We start from the raw sequence: 17,530 nt of genomic DNA, 5'->3' as shown, positions 1-17,530 counted from the left end.
TAACTCCCAGCCGGTGAGAAAAGGCTAGTCCCACCTGCAGTCCACTCTGGGATCACCTGTCCTTGGAGAGTGAACAGTTTGCTGGAGAACTTAGGGACACCCCAGCACAGGGCTTAGGGTGTGGAACTTCTGATTTGGGGCTGGTAGAGCCACCAACTGGGCCTGGGCCTCAGTTTCCCCTTCCTAAAGTAAATGGGTTGGCTTGCGATGAGTAGTTTTCAAGCACCTTTCAAAACAAAGCTACCCTTCAAATGAGATGTTTGGCAGAATGGCAGTTCGGTGAAGCTGATGGGGGGGGTTCACCAAGGTGCTGCTCTGCGGGGGGAGATGTGAGGCCCGGGGTGGGGGGTACCTTTGGACTCTTGTACAGTGGGAAGATAGGCAGACCGACTCCTTATCTACTCCTTAACTACCGCTGTTTCCTGCTCCAGCCTTCCTCTCCAGCAGGGCATTCAAGCCAGGCTTTGTCATTGTTTAGTTTTAGGGGGAGGAAGAAGCTCGGAAGCCAAACTTTCTCCATCCCCAGTGCCCTGAGGAGAAGCAGTCCCTGCCCTGGTATCTCTCCCCAGGCCAGCTCCTAGCTCTCTGTACCTCCAGGGAGCCCAGAATGGGGGCTGGAAACACAAAAGGATTTGGTTCCTTAATGAGGAGGCATCTGTAGTCAGCGGAGCCATTAGTCCCCGCCCCAATCCCCTGGGGGACCGCAGGCTCCTCTCCAGCTGGAGTGGGGGGTGGCTGGGGGGGAGACGGGGGCGGGGGCTGGCAGGCAGCTCCCCAGCTCCTGAGTGGGTCGGGCCGGGTTGTCGGGGCACAGACAGCTGACCCAGGAGTCTGGGTGCCCTCTCCACTCCCCAGGCCTGCCTCTGGCCCTGCCCTCCTGGAGGCTGAGGACCTGGAAGCAGTAGAGGCGTCCCACCGGTGTGTCTGCCCCCTCCCCTGAACCTCTGGGCTGACCTGCAAGCTCTTGGCCAAACACAGCCTTTGGCCTGAGACGGGGTAGACTGACCTCACGGTGCTCCCTGGGGATCACTGCACCAAGCCTGATGGGGACACCAGCTGGGCGCTTGCCCCCACTCCCCTCCCCTAGGGCCCAAGATGCCTTTTGTAAGGACTGTATCTACCTGGGGACATGTGTGATGGATCACCTACACAGAAGCCACAGAAGCGGAATATACAAGCCCTCATTCACATCCAGCCTCAGACCCTCACACCACACCACACACACACACACAGCCCTGCACACATGTGCAAGGAGGCGCTCACACCCATCAGCCGCACTCCCAGGAGGCCCTGAAAGAGGAGGAGGCAAGGCTGGGGGTTTTTATGCATGTTTATATTTAATGAACCACATGCAAATGAGACAGAGAACGTGCCACAAAAGAGTCAGCCCCCAGAGACGCTGGGGAGAAGGGCACAAAGGTTTGGCCTTTCCGAACTGCCCTGGAGTCCTGCACAGGCTGGAGGATTGAGGGGGTCGGGCATGGGGTGTGCCCGCCTGCAACCAGGGAGCTGGGAGCCGGAGCTGGGAGCCGGAGCTGGGAGCCGGAGCTGGGACAAGCTCCAGGGGCCCTGCTGCTGTGGGGGAGGGCTCCTTCTGGGAGGGGACAACTGTCCCCGTTGATGGAGTGTTGGAGGGGAGGGGCTGCCCGCCTGGACAGATGGTGAGCCGCCTTCCCGCACTTGAAGCAAAGTGGATTTTAATGAAATCACAGCCCTGGTGCTGAAACTGGGAAACCGCGTGGGAGGGGCCCCTTCCCGGGGCTTTACAGGTTGGGGAGTGGGGATGGCTGGGAATGAGGGTGGGTAGGGACACTTAACCAGCTGAAAATGGAGTGGGGGGAGGGGGGTGGCCCACGGCCCCTCTCATGATCAGCCCTCAAGCAGTTAGTTCAGATCCCCGAAAGGTGGGGAGGCAGTCCCTGAATATTTATGACACATTGAAATGTAGATTGGTGGGTCTGACAGTCTTCTGAGAGGCTTGTCACCTTCGATGGATATACTACCCTCTTGGGGTACGTTGAGAAGCTGCAGAAGAACTGGGGATAAAGGGATGATGATGAAGGGCAAAGAAAGCCACTGGGCTCTGGTCACCAGGGTCTAAGGACCAGTGTCCCCGCTGGGTGACACTGGCCTAGTCACTTCCCCTCTCTGGGCCTGTTTCCTATTCTGTAAAAGGTGCAGCATAATATTTAGCACCTGCATATTTTAGCTGGGGGAGGGGGGCTCCCCTGGGGGCTCAGCAGTAAAGAATCCATCTGCCAATGCAGGAGACTTAGGTTCAATCCCTGGGTGGGGAATATCCCGTGGAGAAGGAAATGGCAACCCACTCCAGTATTCTTGCCTGGGAAATCTGTAGCCCTCCAGGCTCCTCCCTCCATGGGGATCACAAAAAACTGGACATGACTTGTGACTGAACAGCAAACTAAGGGGGAGTTTATAAAAACTAAATCCAAAAGCAGCTGTAAAAGTGGGGAGCAGGCCCTGGGAGCAAGGCTTTCTATGACTGGCCTCTGTGTGTCCACAGTCCATTCTTTCGGTGTTAGAGGTTGATCATTCAAGGATTCGTCCATACCTTTCTCAGAGTGTCCCAGCCAGGCCTATACTGTCCTTCTGGGGGAGATGTTCTCACAGGTAGGAGGCAGGGTAAGCGCTGATGTCGACCTGAGGCCCCCACGCCTCCTCCCGTCCCCTCTGCTCCTCAGCAGTGTGCCTCCCCCACGCACAACTTCTTTTCTTTCTCCAGCCATGTCAGACTTCCACGTGCATCCTCAGGCCACCGTGGGCGAGGAGGGCGGTGTGGCCCGCTTCCAGTGCCAAATCCACGGGCTCCCCAAACCCCTCATCACCTGGGAGAAGAACAGGGTCCCCATTGACACGGACAATGAGAGGTGAGCCCTGGGTGGGCATGACCAGGAGGCAGGCCCAGTCCAGTGCCTGAACCTTGAAGAAGGCCTGCCTGCAGCCTCTGGGGTGGTATTCCTGCCACTGTGTTGAGACTGAGTATCTGTGTGGCTTGTGGGCCCAGATGCAACACTTGAGTCAGTGAAAAGGTCAGCGTGTGGTTGTTTGTTGCTGAGGCTGGAATTGCAGGGGCGTCCACCAGTGAGAGTCCCAGAGTGTGTCTGCGATGATGAAAGTGAGACTGGGACAGCGGCTGGGTGGTGGACTGTGTCCGTGATGCTGAGCATCCTTGGGCCAGTGGTGCTGTGCTGGTGGTTGACCGTGCCCCCCACCACAGGTACACGCTGCTGCCCAAGGGAGTCCTGCAGATCACAGGCCTTCGAGCTGAGGACAGTGGCGTCTTCCACTGTGTGGCCTCCAACATCGCCAGTGTCCGGGTCAGCCACGGGGCCAGGCTCACTGTGACAGGTGCGGGCCTCGTCCTGTCGCATGCTTCCCCCCCACCACCACATCGCCCTCCCTTCAATGGAGCCTCAGGGCCTGGACTGTGAGCACCTTCTGAACACCTAGCTCTGTGCTCCTCGGGGTGAGGGTTCAGGGACCCCGAGGTCCCTCGCTGGCTCAGTTCTCTGGGAGGAAGCCCACCCTCGGCTTCTAGGTGGTTAGGTGGGGGTGGCTGTCCCACTGCGAGAGGCCCTGACCGGGGAGATGAGCGTGATAACGTCCAGGGACCGCCAGCATCTCTTCTCTCCGCCCCCCCCAACCCGGTTTTGGGCTGCAATTTGTCTCCCATCCCCCATGGCCTGAGCCGGGTATGTAGGTACAGGGCAGAGTGTGGTGAGGAGGTGGGAAGGGTCCCAGCTACAGTGAAGCAATGTCGTCTTCCAGGCTCGGGCTCTGGAGCCTACAAGGAGCCCACGATCCTCGTGGGGCCTGAGAACCTCACCCTGACTGTGCATCAGACCGCTGTGCTCGAGTGTGTCGCCACGGGCAACCCGCGCCCCATTGTGTCCTGGAGCCGCCTGGGTGAGCCCCGTCCTGCAGCCCCCGCCTCTCCCAACCCTGGGAGGGCCAGTCTCTTCTCCCAGCTCTGGGGGGCGGGGACCTGGAATCCTGTTTATTCTCCGTGGGGGTCCGCCTTCTCGAGTCCTAGGGAGGGGGGTGGTTTCCCTCTCCTTGGCAGGACCAGGGAGGTCTGCGGCCCACTGCATTCTCCCTCCCCCTGTGTAGATGGCTTAGCTCCCGGGTTACCTCGTCCAGTGCTCCTGCAGTCCTGTGCCAACTCCATGCCCTGCTCACCCTTGGCCTCACCACTGGGCCCTCCAGAACCTCTCTGCAGCTCTCAGCACCCCTAGTCGCTTCCCCCTCTGGCTCATCTCTGTCCTCTATACCCTGGCCATCTTCCCCAGCGATGCAATCCCAAACCCCTCAAAATCTCAGCCGGTTGTCACACGCTCTCTCTGGGCCCCCGAATCTCTAGCCTGGTCCCCTCAATCCCCAGCCTAAATCCCCAGGCAGCTGAAGGAGAGAAATGAAAGGGTGCAGATGGGCCCACATTGTCTGAGTGGGGAGGTCACGGGGAAGGAAAGTCTGGAGGGGACGGGGTGGGGTCGCATTCACAAGGAGACTGCACTACATTGTAGCAGCTGAGTGATGGGGAAGGAGGGGGCAGCAGGCAGGATAATGGAGTAGATTTCACCACTTCAGAGACTGAATGGGGAGCTGTCTCCTCGCATTCTGACTGTGCTAATCTGATCCTGGGTGGGGGGAGAGCCCAGGGCCTGGGAGAGGCTGAAAAGAGAGGCCTCACCATTAGGAGGAGCCCATAGACCCGGTAAAGACCATCTGGTAGAGCATTTCCCAAAGCGTGACCTGCAAGGGGAAGGAATGGCTTGGTGGTCTAGCAAGTTTGGGAAACAGAGTTAACCAGATGCCTTGGCTGCAGGACTTGTCAGAGCCTTGACATTAATGGGCGTTGGGACAGTCAAGGAGCAGAATGGACATTTGATCAAGGAACTTGGCTGAGGAGAGACAAATCAGGCAGGGAAATGTCCACCATGTAAGACCTTACTTTCCTGTTTGAGAAACTAGGGGCAGGGGACTTGAAGGTCACCAGAGCGGCAGTGACAATGCTAGGATTAGGACCCAGTTCCCTACGGCTGGGCAAGAGTTTCCTGTGTTGCCCTTGCCCCTCCAGCATGCCGTGATGCTTGGAGAGAAGAGTCAGAGGCAAAGACAGGGGCTCCCTGGAGGACTGATGGTGGTCAAGTTGGGACGTTCCTGGACACCTCCCTCCCTGACGCTCCCTTCCTCTTTAGATGGCCGCCCCATTGGGGTGGAGGGCATCCAGGTGCTGGGCACAGGGAACCTCATCATCTCAGACGTAACTGTACAGCACTCAGGGGTCTACGTCTGCGCAGCCAACAGGCCTGGCACCCGGGTGAGGAGAACAGCCCAGGGCCGGCTGGTGGTGCAAGGTACGGACTGCCCCCCACCCAACGCCGCCCCTCCGCCTGCCCCATCCTGCCCAAGCCCAGGGCCTTATACTTGCCCACGTTGTTATCCTCACCCTAACCTTGCCCCTGCCCCTCTCCAGGGTCCCAGCCTGGCCAAAGACAGCAGCTCTCTCTCCACTCCCCACCCCCCCAGGAATGTATGTGTGGGGAAGGGAAGGGCAGCTTTGGTCATCCGTCCTTTCAGGTGCCATCACCCCCCAGGCATTTCCACCTTGTAATTTCAGCGGGTCTCCCCGACGTGGGCCACCCCCCTCCCTGGGTCCCCTCCCATCACATGCTGTTCTCATTCACACATGTGGCACTTCCACGCTCACACCTGCACGCACGTTCTCAGCATGTTTGTCATTTCACACTCTCACCCCCCAGCTCCCTCCACACACGCAAACACACACACACACACTCCACGCCTGAAGCGTGCGGGGCCCTCTGCCATTGACCAGGTCATTCTGTCCATCCTCCTGCCCTGGGACTCAGCTGTCTCTGTGAACAGGGCTTGGCATTCCATTCTCGGGGCTGGGGGGCCGGGGGTGGGGGTGGGGGGTTCTGTGGTGGTTCTCTCCTGGAGAGATGGGAGAGAGTGGAATTAGGAACTTAAATGCCTGTTTGTTTAGCATTCCATGTGCCGTTAATCTGTCCAAATGAAAGTGATGGAGCATTTCATTTCTCGGGTGTTAATGGAAGCTTGAGGCTTGGGATTGGAGGAGAGTAAAACAGAATGTAGGGGTGAGGGGAGCCAGTACTGAAGGCTCATCCATCTCCCCATCATTACAGCCTTCAAGGTGCAGCCAAACCTATTAGCACATTTATTTATTTAACAATTTCCTGAACAGGGAGCTCAGCTTGATTGCTTTCGGATACAAATGTCAGTCTTTTAAATAGTCATTGAAATGGAGTCCTCTCTTGCGTCTGCCTCTCTGGGGCTTGGGAGGTGAGGGCTGCTATTTCCTGGAGGCTGGACCAGGGCGGAGGGTGGGCCCCACTGGAGGCGGCTCCTGGCCCACCCTGTCACCCACAGGTCTCCGGCCCCACTCTCTCCCCCTCCTCATCCATTCACTCAGAGGTGTCCCCTACGTCTCCCCCTGACCCCGACCCCAGCCCCGGCAGAGTTTGTCCAGCACCCCCAGTCCATCTCCAGGCCGGTTGGAACCACAGCCATGTTCACCTGCCAAGCCCAGGGCGAGCCACCTCCTCACGTGACGTGGTTGAAGAATGGACAGGTGCTGGGGCCCGGAGGCCACGTCAGGCTCAAGAATAACAACAGGCACGTGTGTGGCATGTGTGCGGGGTGAGGCCTGGGGAGGTATTGGGGAAGGGGGTCTCGGATGAGTGGTCCAGGCACCGTGCACCTCCTGTTGGGGAAGAATGCTAAACTGGGGGTCTGGAGACTCGGGTTTGAGTCCCAGGTCTGCCCCTAACTAGCTGAGAGACCTCAGACAAGCCTGTTGTCTTCTGGAGGGGCTCAGTTTCTCTGTCTTTCAAATGGGGAGATGTGGCCCACCTCCGAGGAGACTCCGGGAGGAGGAGGGGGTCTGAGGCTCTCCCTCCCCCTGCAGCACCCTGACCATTTCTGGAATCGGCCCGGAAGATGAGGCCATTTACCAGTGCGTGGCCGAGAACAGCGCCGGCTCCTCCCAAGCCAGCGCCAGGCTGACCGTGCTGTGGGCCGAGGGGCTGCCCGGGCCCCCGCTCAACGTGCAGGCGGTCCCCGTGTCGTCCACCGAGGTCCGCGTGTCCTGGACCGAGCCCCTGGTGAACACCAGGGAGATCATCGGCTATGTCCTGCACATCAGGAAGGCGGCCGGTGGGTAGGGCCCCGGAGGGCAAGGCTGCCCCTGCAGCCCCTTCCTCTTACTTCCCTGGCTCTCACCCCCTCAGTCCCCGCGTCCTGACCCTCCTGACCCGGCACCTTTCCTTCCTCCTCTGGACTGGCCCCTCTGGCGGCCGCCCTCGTTTCCCCAGTGTGGGCGGGATTCTCTCCTGCCCCTTCACTGCCTGCCCCGCCCTGGCCTCCCCAGACCCGCCGGAGCTGGAGTACCAGGAAGCAGTTAGCAAGAGCACCTTCCAGCATCTGGTGAGCGACCTGGAGCCTTCCACTGCCTACAGCTTCTACATCAAAGCCTACACGCCCCGGGGAGCCAGCTCAGCCTCCGCCCCCACCCTGGCCAGCACTCTAGGCGAAGGTGAGCTCTGGATGTGGAGCACAAAACGCCAGGGGATTAGGTAGAACCCCCGGGGAAACCGATGTTCAGGCTGTGCACTGCACACTGTTCTTCGCCCTGGGGCTGAGAGGGGGCTGAGTCTACTTGGAAGAAGGGGTGTCCTTTTCTGTTGATAAATTCTTGCAAAGGTGCTGTTTGAGCAAGCAGAGGCCCTGGGTTAGAGTCACAGAGCAGCCGGGCTCCTGGGGGCAGTGGGGTCTGGGGCATAGGTGGCAGGTGGAAGGGTAGTGCTTCGATGGCCACCAGGTCCTCACACCTCAGCCCCCTTCTCCGCCCACAGCCCCCGCCCCACCGCCGCTGTCTGCGCGGGTCCTGGGCAGCTCCACCCTGCAGCTGCTGTGGGAGCCCTGGCCCCGGCTGGCCCAGCACGAGGGCGGCTTCAAGCTGTTTTACCGCCCAGCAAGCAAGGCCGCCTTCACTGGCCCCATCCTGCTGCCGGGAACTGTCTCCTCCTACAACCTCAGCCAGCTCGGTGAGGTGGACGTGGCCCGGGGCTGGGGGCGCTGGGCAGGGCGTGGCGCCTAGTGCCAGCAGGCGGTTCCCGGGGGTCTTCTCCAGCTCACCCTGGGGACACGGCTGCCAGTGGGGCCTGGGCGGACCCTCAGCAGCCTGCCCTCCCCCCAGACCCCACTGCAGTGTACGAGGTGAAGCTGCTCGCCTACAACCAGCATGGAGACGGCAATGCTACCGTCCGCTTCATGTCTCTGAGGGGAGCAGCTGAGAGGACAGGTGAGGGGCAGGCGTGGGGTCTGGCCAAAGACTGGCCCTCAGGAAGGGAGGCCAGAAGCTGAGTGGGGGGTGGGGGGAGCAGGCATCCAGGGAAAGCATGAGGGTCCAACAGTGCATGGAGAGCTGGAGAACATAGGCCTAGACCTGAGTTTGATGCTGGGCTGTGTGACCTTGGGTAAGTTACTTAACCTCTCTGAGCCCCCACTGTCTCCTTCATAAAACAGAGATAGTAATACCCTTGTAGAACTGTATGGAGAATGAAATGGTCCCTGTAAAGTGTTATTCCTAGTATTTGGCACCAAGTTAGTGTTCAATCATTGGTAAAAAGAACCAAAAAAGTTGGGCTGGGATCCCATAGACAAGGGCACACGCCATGTGGACTAGGGGGTGGGAGCAGCTGCGGGAGAAGTAACCCACGAAGGCTGGGTGTCTGGGAGCCACAGCCCCCAACCTGCCTCTGCTTCTGGCCCCCCAGCCCTGAGCCCACCATGTGACTGTCGGAAGGAGGAGGCCACCAACCAGACGTCCACCACGGGCATCGTCATTGGCATCCACATCGGGGTCACCTGCATCATCTTCTGTGTCCTCTTCCTCTTATTTGGCCAAAGGGGCAGGTGGGTCCTGGGCCTGCGTGGGACGGGCGGGTGTGGAGCAGGCGGCGGGAGGGGCGGCTTGCGGCCCACTGTCTCCACCCTTGTGTTCTTGCCGCTCCCACATCCCTCCTCCTAACTCTGGGCTCATCCCCTAGGGTCCTCCTGTGCAAGGATGTGGAAAACCAGCTCTCCCCTCCTCAGGGCCCCCGGAGCCAGAGGGACCCTGGCATCCTAGCACCGAATGGGGCGGGACGGGCAGAGCGGGGCCCGCTGGGCCGAGACGGGAAACGTGTGGACATGAAGGAACTGGAGCAGCTGTTCCCCCGAGCAGGGGCTGTGCAGCCTCACCCCAGACCCACGGTGAGTGCCCCTGCGGGGGCCAGCCCCCTGCTTTAGGCTGCGCCCTCCTTACCTTGGCCATAGGCCTTGGTCACAGGCCTCTGCCAAGCTACAAGACCAGCCTGATGACCGGAGCGTCTCTCTGTGCCCCTAAGTCAGGCAGGGAGGCCTGGAGACTTCACCCCTGAGTGCAATGGGTTCCAGCGCCTGACCCTCTGACTCGGGGCTCATGGGCCTCCGGCCCGCCTTGCTGAGGCCTGTGTGACTCGCCCTTTCCCCAGCAGGACCCCGAGGCCCCTGCCCTGTGTGAGGTGACCCAGCTCTCCATGCTGCCGCTTCGGGGGCTCAGCCTCCTGGAGGAGATGCCGTCGGAGGCCCTGCCACCCCAGGACGTAGGCCCTGGCCTCCCGAGCGAAGGACTGGCTGCCCAGCCAGCTCCCTCGGGACCGTAGCTGGTGTCCGGCTGGCTCTGCAGGGAGCAGCCCCCCGTTCTCAGGTCAAAGGCAAGATTTCTCCTGTCATGTGGGATTCAGGTAGGGGCTTCCCAGGTGCTTCTGTCCTGACTGATCCTCCGATTCTCAAGACCTACAGTAGCCTCAGCAAGAACCCCTCCAAGGACCCAGAGGGGTTCTGCAAGAGCCCCGCCAAGGGCCCCCTTCACCTCTGTTTGTACCCACATGACTTGGAACTGACCTAATGTTTTCCTTTAAAAAAAAAGAACAAACTTAAAAAAAAAAAAAAAGAGCGAGAGAGAAAGAGAAGAGAAGAAGGTGAATTAGACTCCAAAAATGAGCCCCTGCTGTGGCTGGGCGCCTGACACTGTCACCCTCCACGACCTTGTTTTCTCAGGATGGAGTTTTGCTGTTTGACTTTCAGCACCTACCTCAGCCGGAATGAATGTCCTCGGGGGAGTAGAACCCCGAATGCACTCCTACCTCAAGCCCCTTTAGGGGGCACCCCTTCTCCCTCCCTACATTATTGCCCTGAGTTTAAAAAAAAGAAAAAAGGAAAAAAAAAAGCACTTCCCCATTTCCAGGTGTGAAAGAAAATGTCTACCTCGAAGTTTGCTGGCTCTCAGGCCTGTGTTGTATCACTGGACCGTCCCTCCTGGCTCCTCACCAAGGGTGGGCCTCTTGGGGCCTGCAGAAATAAAGATGGAATTGGTCAAAGAAAATGTGAAAAAAAAAACAAAAAAAAGCCAAAAATAAGAGGAAAATTTGTTCCTGGGAGCATAAATCGTTGCTCCAGACTAGCCGCTTCTCAGCACACTACCGGTGCTGCGTCTTGTCGGCCTGCCCACTCCCATTTTGACCCGCTCAGCCAACTCGTCCTCGACTGGGACCCCAAGGACCCTCTGTGTACCTGGGCCTTGGGAGGGTGGGCCGTCAGCCCGCGGCCCGCCTGCCCGCTATCCTGCCCACAGCCGCTGGAGCAGACTGGCCCCTGGAATGTACTGTGAGTGCTGGCTGTGTGCATGTTGTGGGGGGGCGGTCCCCAGCCCTCTGTCGCCTGGGACAGCCAGCCTGACCCACCCCCCCGGGCAGTGGCACAACCACTGTCAGCAGATAGGGCCGGAAACTATTTTTATACGAGGTGTGTTTAAGGATTTCTGTTCTTGTGATTTCTTGTTTTTCTCTTCTGTTGTGTTCTTTGAAAGACTTAGTTAAAGATGGAGGAAAAAGGAAAAGGAAACAAATACGTATTTTTGGTTACACGCAAACATTTTTTTAAATAGCAGAAAGAAAACTTTTGTTTGGAAGAAAAAAAAAAACTGTATTCCTTAAGTATGAGATTAGACCATAAAGTCCCTGACTCCCAACCCTCTAGGGACTCCCCACCCCAAACTTTAGTGAATTAGCTGGAGGAAGTACACTTGGTGGTGTGTTCCTGAAAGACTGAAGTCCTGTCCATGTGGGTTTGGAGAAGGGCATTGTCCAGGGTGCCTCAGCCCGCCCAGGCGATGCCCCTTGATCCCTGTGGCATCGTCTCCACACCCCCTTCCTCCTGGAACCCCCTCTCCTAGGGAAGGGTGGGCGTGCGGGAGGGCGGCGGCCTGTCTGGGGTTTGTCACACTCATTTTGACTGAATAAAAGTCCTGTTGCCAAAGTGAATCTTGCGTGTTTGGGTGCCTGTGTCAGGCCTAGGTGAGGGTTGGGAGTGCTGGGTGACGGGGCGATCTCGGCCACCCCAGGTCTTGCTTGCGGCGTGTGAGATCTTCAGTCTTGGTGGTGGCCTGTGGGATCTTCAGTTGTGGTACGTGGGATCTAGTTCCCTGACCGGGGATTGAACCCAGGCCCCCTGCACTGGGAGCTCATGAGTCTTAGCCCCTGGACCACCAGAGAAGTCCCAGCTATGGGCTTTTTTTTTGCCTTGTCTATGAGGAGGGACTGTCTTCCCATGCTAAAGTTGAGGAGACTGGGGCTCGGACTGGCTGAGTCTTTTCAGGACACACAGCCAGACCCTTGGCCAGGCCTCTCTGTTCCTCCCTGTCCTCTCTTCAGTCCAGACTCCTGAAGCTACTGAGTCTGAGAATAGGCCAAGAGAGACTAGGCTTCAAAGGATCGTGCTGACAAAGATCTGGAGGTCTCAGGACTTCCTTGGAGGTCCAGTGGTTAAAACGCCAGCCTTCCAACGCAAGGGGTACAGGTTTGATCCCTGGTCCCTGGATCCCATGTGCCGCACAGCAAGGCCAAAAAATTAAAAAAGAAGATCTGGAGGTCTCAGTGGGCCTCAAGCTTAGTAAGAGGCAATGGTGAAACGCAACGGCTTAGACTATCAATGTCCCCTCTTGCTGAAATGGAAAGCCAGGGCTCACCCCTGAGAGACTCTGCAAGTCTGGAGGGCTAGGTTCTATACCCAGAGGCATCTTTTGAGAGGAACAAACAAGGACAGTGATTGGCAAGCCGAGTTCTCCAGCTGTGGCTAGAGGGTCTGGGGAAGCCTCCTTGCCCACTCACACGGAGAGCAGCTTGACTTTTGTTTGTCTTCTAAGTTGAGCTCTGCATGAGATTTTTTCATTAGAAAACAGGGTACTGCTTCTAAAAGAAACATCTGAAAGCCCTTGGCCTGGCACTTCAGGAAGAGGGCTGCAGGGGAGGTTGGGGCCAAGGTCAGGCCACAGACAGTGATGGTGCAGTGGATGCTGAACTGAGAGAGAGAAGCCTGAGGCTACCATGGTACCGTCATGGGTCTTGGGGGTGAAGTGGTTGACTTGTCTTGATTTTCCCAGAGGAAAGAACTAAGCCCAAATATAGAAATAATACCTTGCTTTTCTTTACACAGAACTCCACAAACCCATTAATTCTGCATCAACTTCAGCCATCCAAGGACCACCTGGGGAGGTGATGGGTGGTCACATGGAGGAGCAGATGTGAAGGGATAGGAGAGCAGACCAGTTAGCCTCCAGTGCTCCTGTCCCTCCAAGGGTCCAAGATGCTAGTACCTCCCCCAGGGAGGGGCCTAGAAACCTTAAAAACCACCTAATATGACTTATGTAGATTATGCAAATTGCACACAAATCACATGCAAATAAAGGAAGGGTCTGTTCTAACAACCTTGAACTGAGGTAAAGGGAGAAGCAGGGTTCCAATTAGGAAGTTTAGCAGAAATTGCTCTCAGCTGGGTGGCCCAGCTGGAATCTAGGTCCTGAGATCCAGTGGCCTCTGGCCGAATACCTACACACACACACACTCACACACACACATGCACGCATGCATGCGTGTTTGAGCAGAAATCAGCAGTAGCCAGGGCTTAAGTTTGCTCCAGTTACCTAATGCTCTGTAACAAACCACCCCACATGTTAGAGGCTCACCCTAACGTTTCTTTTGCGCACACATCTGCAGGCTGGGCCGGGCTCCAGCGTGGAGAGCTGTCTCTGCTCCACCTCGCATCAGCTGTGGCAGCCTGAAGCCCCAGGGCTGGAATCATTTGAAGGCTCGCTCGCCTCTGGTGGCTGATGCTGGCTGTCAGCCTCAGCGCCTACATGTGGCTTCTCCATATGCCTGGGCTGCCTCACATCCTGGTGGCTGGGACCCAGAGATCAGCGTCCTGAGAGCCGGAGCCAGGCGGAAACTGCTAGGAAATTTAGAACCTAGCCCTGGACATCCCGCAGCATCACTGCCATGTTCTATGCCTGAGAAGCAGGTCACTAAGGCCACTGTATTCCAGGGAGGGGAGTTAGACTCCACCGTTGGGTGCGAGTGGAGTCAGAGATGACGTGGGGCTCTTTGACCAATAGGTCCATCCTGGAGGGGTGGGTGGAGAACAAGTGGGAGCTGGGAGGCTGGGCAGCAGGGCAGCAGGAAGGCCCCTCCCGGAGGCTCTGGGGTATGATGGGAGGGGCTGGAGGAAGACAGGCAGTGCTCCCGACTCCTAGCCAAGCCATGTCTGTAGGTCTCATCCCTATGATTAGTGAAGATCGGTCTTGAAGGGACAGTCCTGAGGTCACAGGAAGGGAGGCCCAGGCCTCTGTGAACACCTAGCAAGGGCCTTCGCCACGGCCAGCTCCCTCAGTGCAGCGAGGGCTGAGGGCCCAGGAGAGCTGGTGCCAGCCTGAGATCCCCACCCACCAGGGATGGTGGTCCCCAGAAGGACCAAGCTGGGAGGGACCACTGACCGCTTCATGAGACAAGGCAACTGAGAGCCAGGAGGAGCAGGAATCGGTCAAGTTCACAGAGAAGTTAGAGGCAGGGCCGGGCTGGAGGCCAGAGAGTCACACCCGCCTGGAGCCCTTTGCACTGAACCTAGTCAGGCTACAGTTGATGGGGAGCCTGGGTCCTGGGGGAGAAGGGGGTTGGGGATGTGGGAACATGGACCTGGGGGCAGGCAGTGAGGAGAGTAGGCCTCCAACTCAGGACAGGTGTGGGGCCGCAGGGGTCGGGAGAAGCTGGGCTGGCAGCAGGAATGGGGGAGTGGGAGCAACCAACGGTGAGGGACCTGTCCTGAACTGAGTTCAGGCGGGAGTCAGGGAGTGGGCCATCTAGACCCATGCCCTCCCACAAAGAAGTATTACGGAGATTGGTTTGTATATTCTGATTGCACCCAATGAATTCATATTAGTGAAGAGTTCAGTTTAAGCGTTCAGATGATCTCATTGTTACAGGCAGAGAAAGTGGGCAGAACGAAGTGAGTGAAGGTGAGTGAGATAAAGAAGAGAGGATCTCTGCTTCTGGCATCGCCTCCGTGAAAAGGGGGGAGCCTCTGGAGGAAGCATCTCGGCCTGCAGTGTCTCAGCTCCAGGGAGAAAGGCTGTGACTGGAGGGGTTTGCTGCCACCCTGTGGAGATGACGAGGATTACAGCCACAGGAAAGAGCCCGTCAACCCTCGCTTGATGGAAGCTAGCGGCTAAGCTTAGCCCCACGCTGGAGAGACAGACCTAGCTCTCAGTGAGCAGACAGTATGGGCTTGAATTAAAATAACTTCAACTTAAAAAAAAAAAATAAAATAAAATAACTTCAACTTATCCAGGTACTGGCTTGGATGGGCACTGGCAAGCTGGGAAAGCAGAAGAAAACATGATTCATTGCAGGCGGAATTAACGAAGACTTCAAAGACGAGTCGAGGCGAGGGAAAGGATACCCAGGGCTGAAGGCAAAGGGTAAGCAACGAACACGGTAAGATCATGGAGCAGCCCGGAGGTTGTCATTTGCTGCAGGAGACCTGGCACTTAATAGATGCTCAATAAATGTACAAATGAATGACTCCTAGATATCCAGAGCATATATTTTTACATAGTGGATGTGTTTGAGGAAAACTTCACATGAACTTCCTTGGGGAATGGAAAGGGGTGCTACGGAGTCCTTGGTGCCCCGCTGATAAGAAGAGTTCTCTGTTATTACTTCTGGGGGCATTTCTAGATCACCTCCTTGGACTCTTCTCACAGCCTTGCAGCAAGCAGAGCTGGACTTACTGTCATCCTCAAATTTACCAGACAAGGAAACCGAGGCCCAGAGAAGTGAGGTGGTGGAACTGGGGCCTGAACCTGGGCCTCCTGGTGCGAAGCCCATGCTGGTTGCTGACGGTTATCTGTAGATGGTGAGGGGCAGGCTTGAAGGGAGACATGGTCTAAATGGACTGAAATGAAGATTTTCTTTTTGAATGTTGAGGAGAGGTGCAGGGATGGGAGGCCCTGAAGAGGAGGGTTGAGGTGGGCATGTCGGCTAATGCAGGGTGAGTGAGGAACCTCCCGAGCCCCCCGCTGACCCCGGGCAGTCCAGGGCCGTTAGCCTGGCACTCAAGCCTCCTTCACAAGATGCAGTGTCACCCAGAGGTTAAGAGCATGGGCTCGAGTGTATAATCCCCGCTCAGCCACTGTCTGGCTGAGACCCAGTGGACACCCCTTAAGCTCTGGTGCCGTCGCTTCCTCTTCTATAAACTATGGAGAAGCGCAGCACAGGCTTCACGGGTTGTTGTGAGCAGTAAGGAAGTCAGTTACGTAAAGCAGTCAGGACTGTGCTTACTGTTATTATTCATAACAGAGCCTAATTTTCTACCTGTCATCCACTTCAGTCCTCCAAGCTAGGCTCCTGGCTTCTCCGGAACACGCCGTGCCATGGTGCCTCCAGGCCCCTTCTGCACGCAGTCCCTTCAGCCTGCAAGTGGACTGTTCAACCATCTCTTCTTTCCAGATCCTTCCAAACATGATCTCCTCCCAGTCCTCCCTGATCCTCTCCTTCCCTGCCTTTGCCCTCCCTCCACATCCTCTCACTCAGAACTGTTTCCTTCTGTAGCATAAAATGCACATGACGTGTGCCGCTCACGCCTGCTCGGAGAATTTAGGATGTGAGCTTCCTAAGAACAGGCATGGTTTCTTATCTCTCTATGACCCACCGGTGCTGCTATGGAGCAGCACTAAATACTTAATAAACGCTTGTGGAGAGAAAGCAGGAAAGCAAAGAGGGAGGGGGTGTGTGTTCAGTTGCTCGGTCCGAACCCGTGGACTGTGGCCCGTCAGCCTCCTCTGTCCATGGGATTTCCCAGGCAGGAAGAATACTGGAGTGGGTTGCCATTTCCTTCTCCAGGGCATCTTATCAACCCAGGGGTCAAACCTGCATCTCCTGTGTCTCCTGCACGGGCAGGCGGATTCTTTACTGCTGTGCCGCCTGGGAAACAAAGAGGGACGGAGGAGGAAAGAAAAGACGAAGAGAAAGGAGGAAAGAAGGCAAACCTGAGATGAAGCCAAGGGAGACTAGAAGAGAAACCAGCTCCATCCATCTGCCAGCAACTTCAGGGAAAAGCATGCTGGGGCTGGAGACTTTTGGGTCACTTGCAACACTTCCTTGGCTTTTCTTTTCATCGCTTGAGCCATACATTGGAACAGATTTTGAAAACCTCACAGTGACTCAGGACCTGCTCTTTAGCCCCTCGGAAGCTCAATGTCTTCATTTGTAATAGAGATAATAATGGTACTTATCTAATTGGGTTGTTATGAGACTCAAATGAGAAAACAACTGGAAAATCTCTGGCACCTGGCCCATAGTAAGCACTCAAAAATTGCTGTGTATTATGATGGTGATGGTTCAGTGATTCCAAGAATCCCAGACCTGTTGGAAGCCAGGGCCAAGCCCTGCTGGTGAGGAGATGGGCTTCCTAAGCTCGGAGAGTTGCCTATTGTCCTAGAGCTGGGCCCAGTGGTCACATAGAGGTCACACTATATTTTCTCCCAGGCCTTCCCACCCACCCCCCGCCCCCACCAAGAAACACAATAAAGACTCCTGATTGCTTGATTAAAGGAAGCGGATACACAATTCATTTCAATTTTAGACCTAACCACCCCACAACCTTTCAAAAAGAATTGCACACCCTACTCCAATTTACACACCGAACCAACATGGAATTTTCCAGCGGGTCCTAAAGCCTTTGAAGTGACCAGACCAGACTATTGATTTATTTCCAACTAACCTCTCTCTTTGAACCCAGAAGGGTCAAGGTTAATTATATAATAAAACACACTGTGCCCAGCTGCCCCCTCTGAGGGTGCAGGGAGCCCCTAGACCTTTCTGAGCCAGCAAGAGGTGGATCGTATTTCTGATCCCTTCCCCTGCATTCATTTCCTTCATCAGGGCCCATTAAGGAGGAAGAAAAAAAAAAAATCCGCCCCCCTCATTTCCTCCCTGAGAGATAAATTTTAATTTGCTGGAAACCAACAAAGGGGATCTAAGCTACATTTCCAGGCTGCACCCTGCGGTTGATACATCTTGTTGGGAGCACATTTTCTGGGGTCGGCTGGGAAAAG

General features: G+C 56.6%; 1 protein-coding gene across 2 annotated transcripts in view; it reads left to right on the top strand.

Annotated features, from left to right (window-relative positions):
* IGDCC3 (immunoglobulin superfamily DCC subclass member 3) overlaps window positions 1-11,394 on the top strand; it is a 42,227-nt gene extending 30,833 nt beyond the window's left edge. The window contains exons 3-14 of one of the 2 annotated variants that reach the window (XM_070468640.1): window positions 2,744-2,888; window positions 3,239-3,369; window positions 3,790-3,927; window positions 5,220-5,378; window positions 6,513-6,678; window positions 6,971-7,218; window positions 7,433-7,597; window positions 7,917-8,108; window positions 8,261-8,365; window positions 8,841-8,979; window positions 9,114-9,318; window positions 9,582-11,394. In XM_070468640.1, the coding sequence (XP_070324741.1) occupies window positions 2,744-2,888; window positions 3,239-3,369; window positions 3,790-3,927; window positions 5,220-5,378; window positions 6,513-6,678; window positions 6,971-7,218; window positions 7,433-7,597; window positions 7,917-8,108; window positions 8,261-8,365; window positions 8,841-8,979; window positions 9,114-9,318; window positions 9,582-9,749 (1,961 nt within the window). In that variant the 3' untranslated portion in view covers window positions 9,750-11,394. Of the gene's footprint in view, window positions 1-2,743; window positions 2,889-3,238; window positions 3,370-3,789; window positions 3,928-5,219; window positions 5,379-6,512; window positions 6,679-6,970; window positions 7,219-7,432; window positions 7,598-7,916; window positions 8,109-8,260; window positions 8,366-8,840; window positions 8,980-9,113; window positions 9,319-9,578 lie in introns of both variants that reach the window. The other variant, XM_070468639.1, reaches the window with a different exon arrangement.
* Window positions 11,395-17,530: the final 6,136 nt, after the last annotated feature.

This window comes from Odocoileus virginianus, chromosome 6, assembly GCF_023699985.2.
Source record: "Odocoileus virginianus isolate 20LAN1187 ecotype Illinois chromosome 6, Ovbor_1.2, whole genome shotgun sequence".
Taxonomy (NCBI): Eukaryota; Metazoa; Chordata; class Mammalia; order Artiodactyla; family Cervidae; genus Odocoileus; species Odocoileus virginianus.
This window is presented reverse-complemented; position numbering and strand designations above follow the sequence as displayed.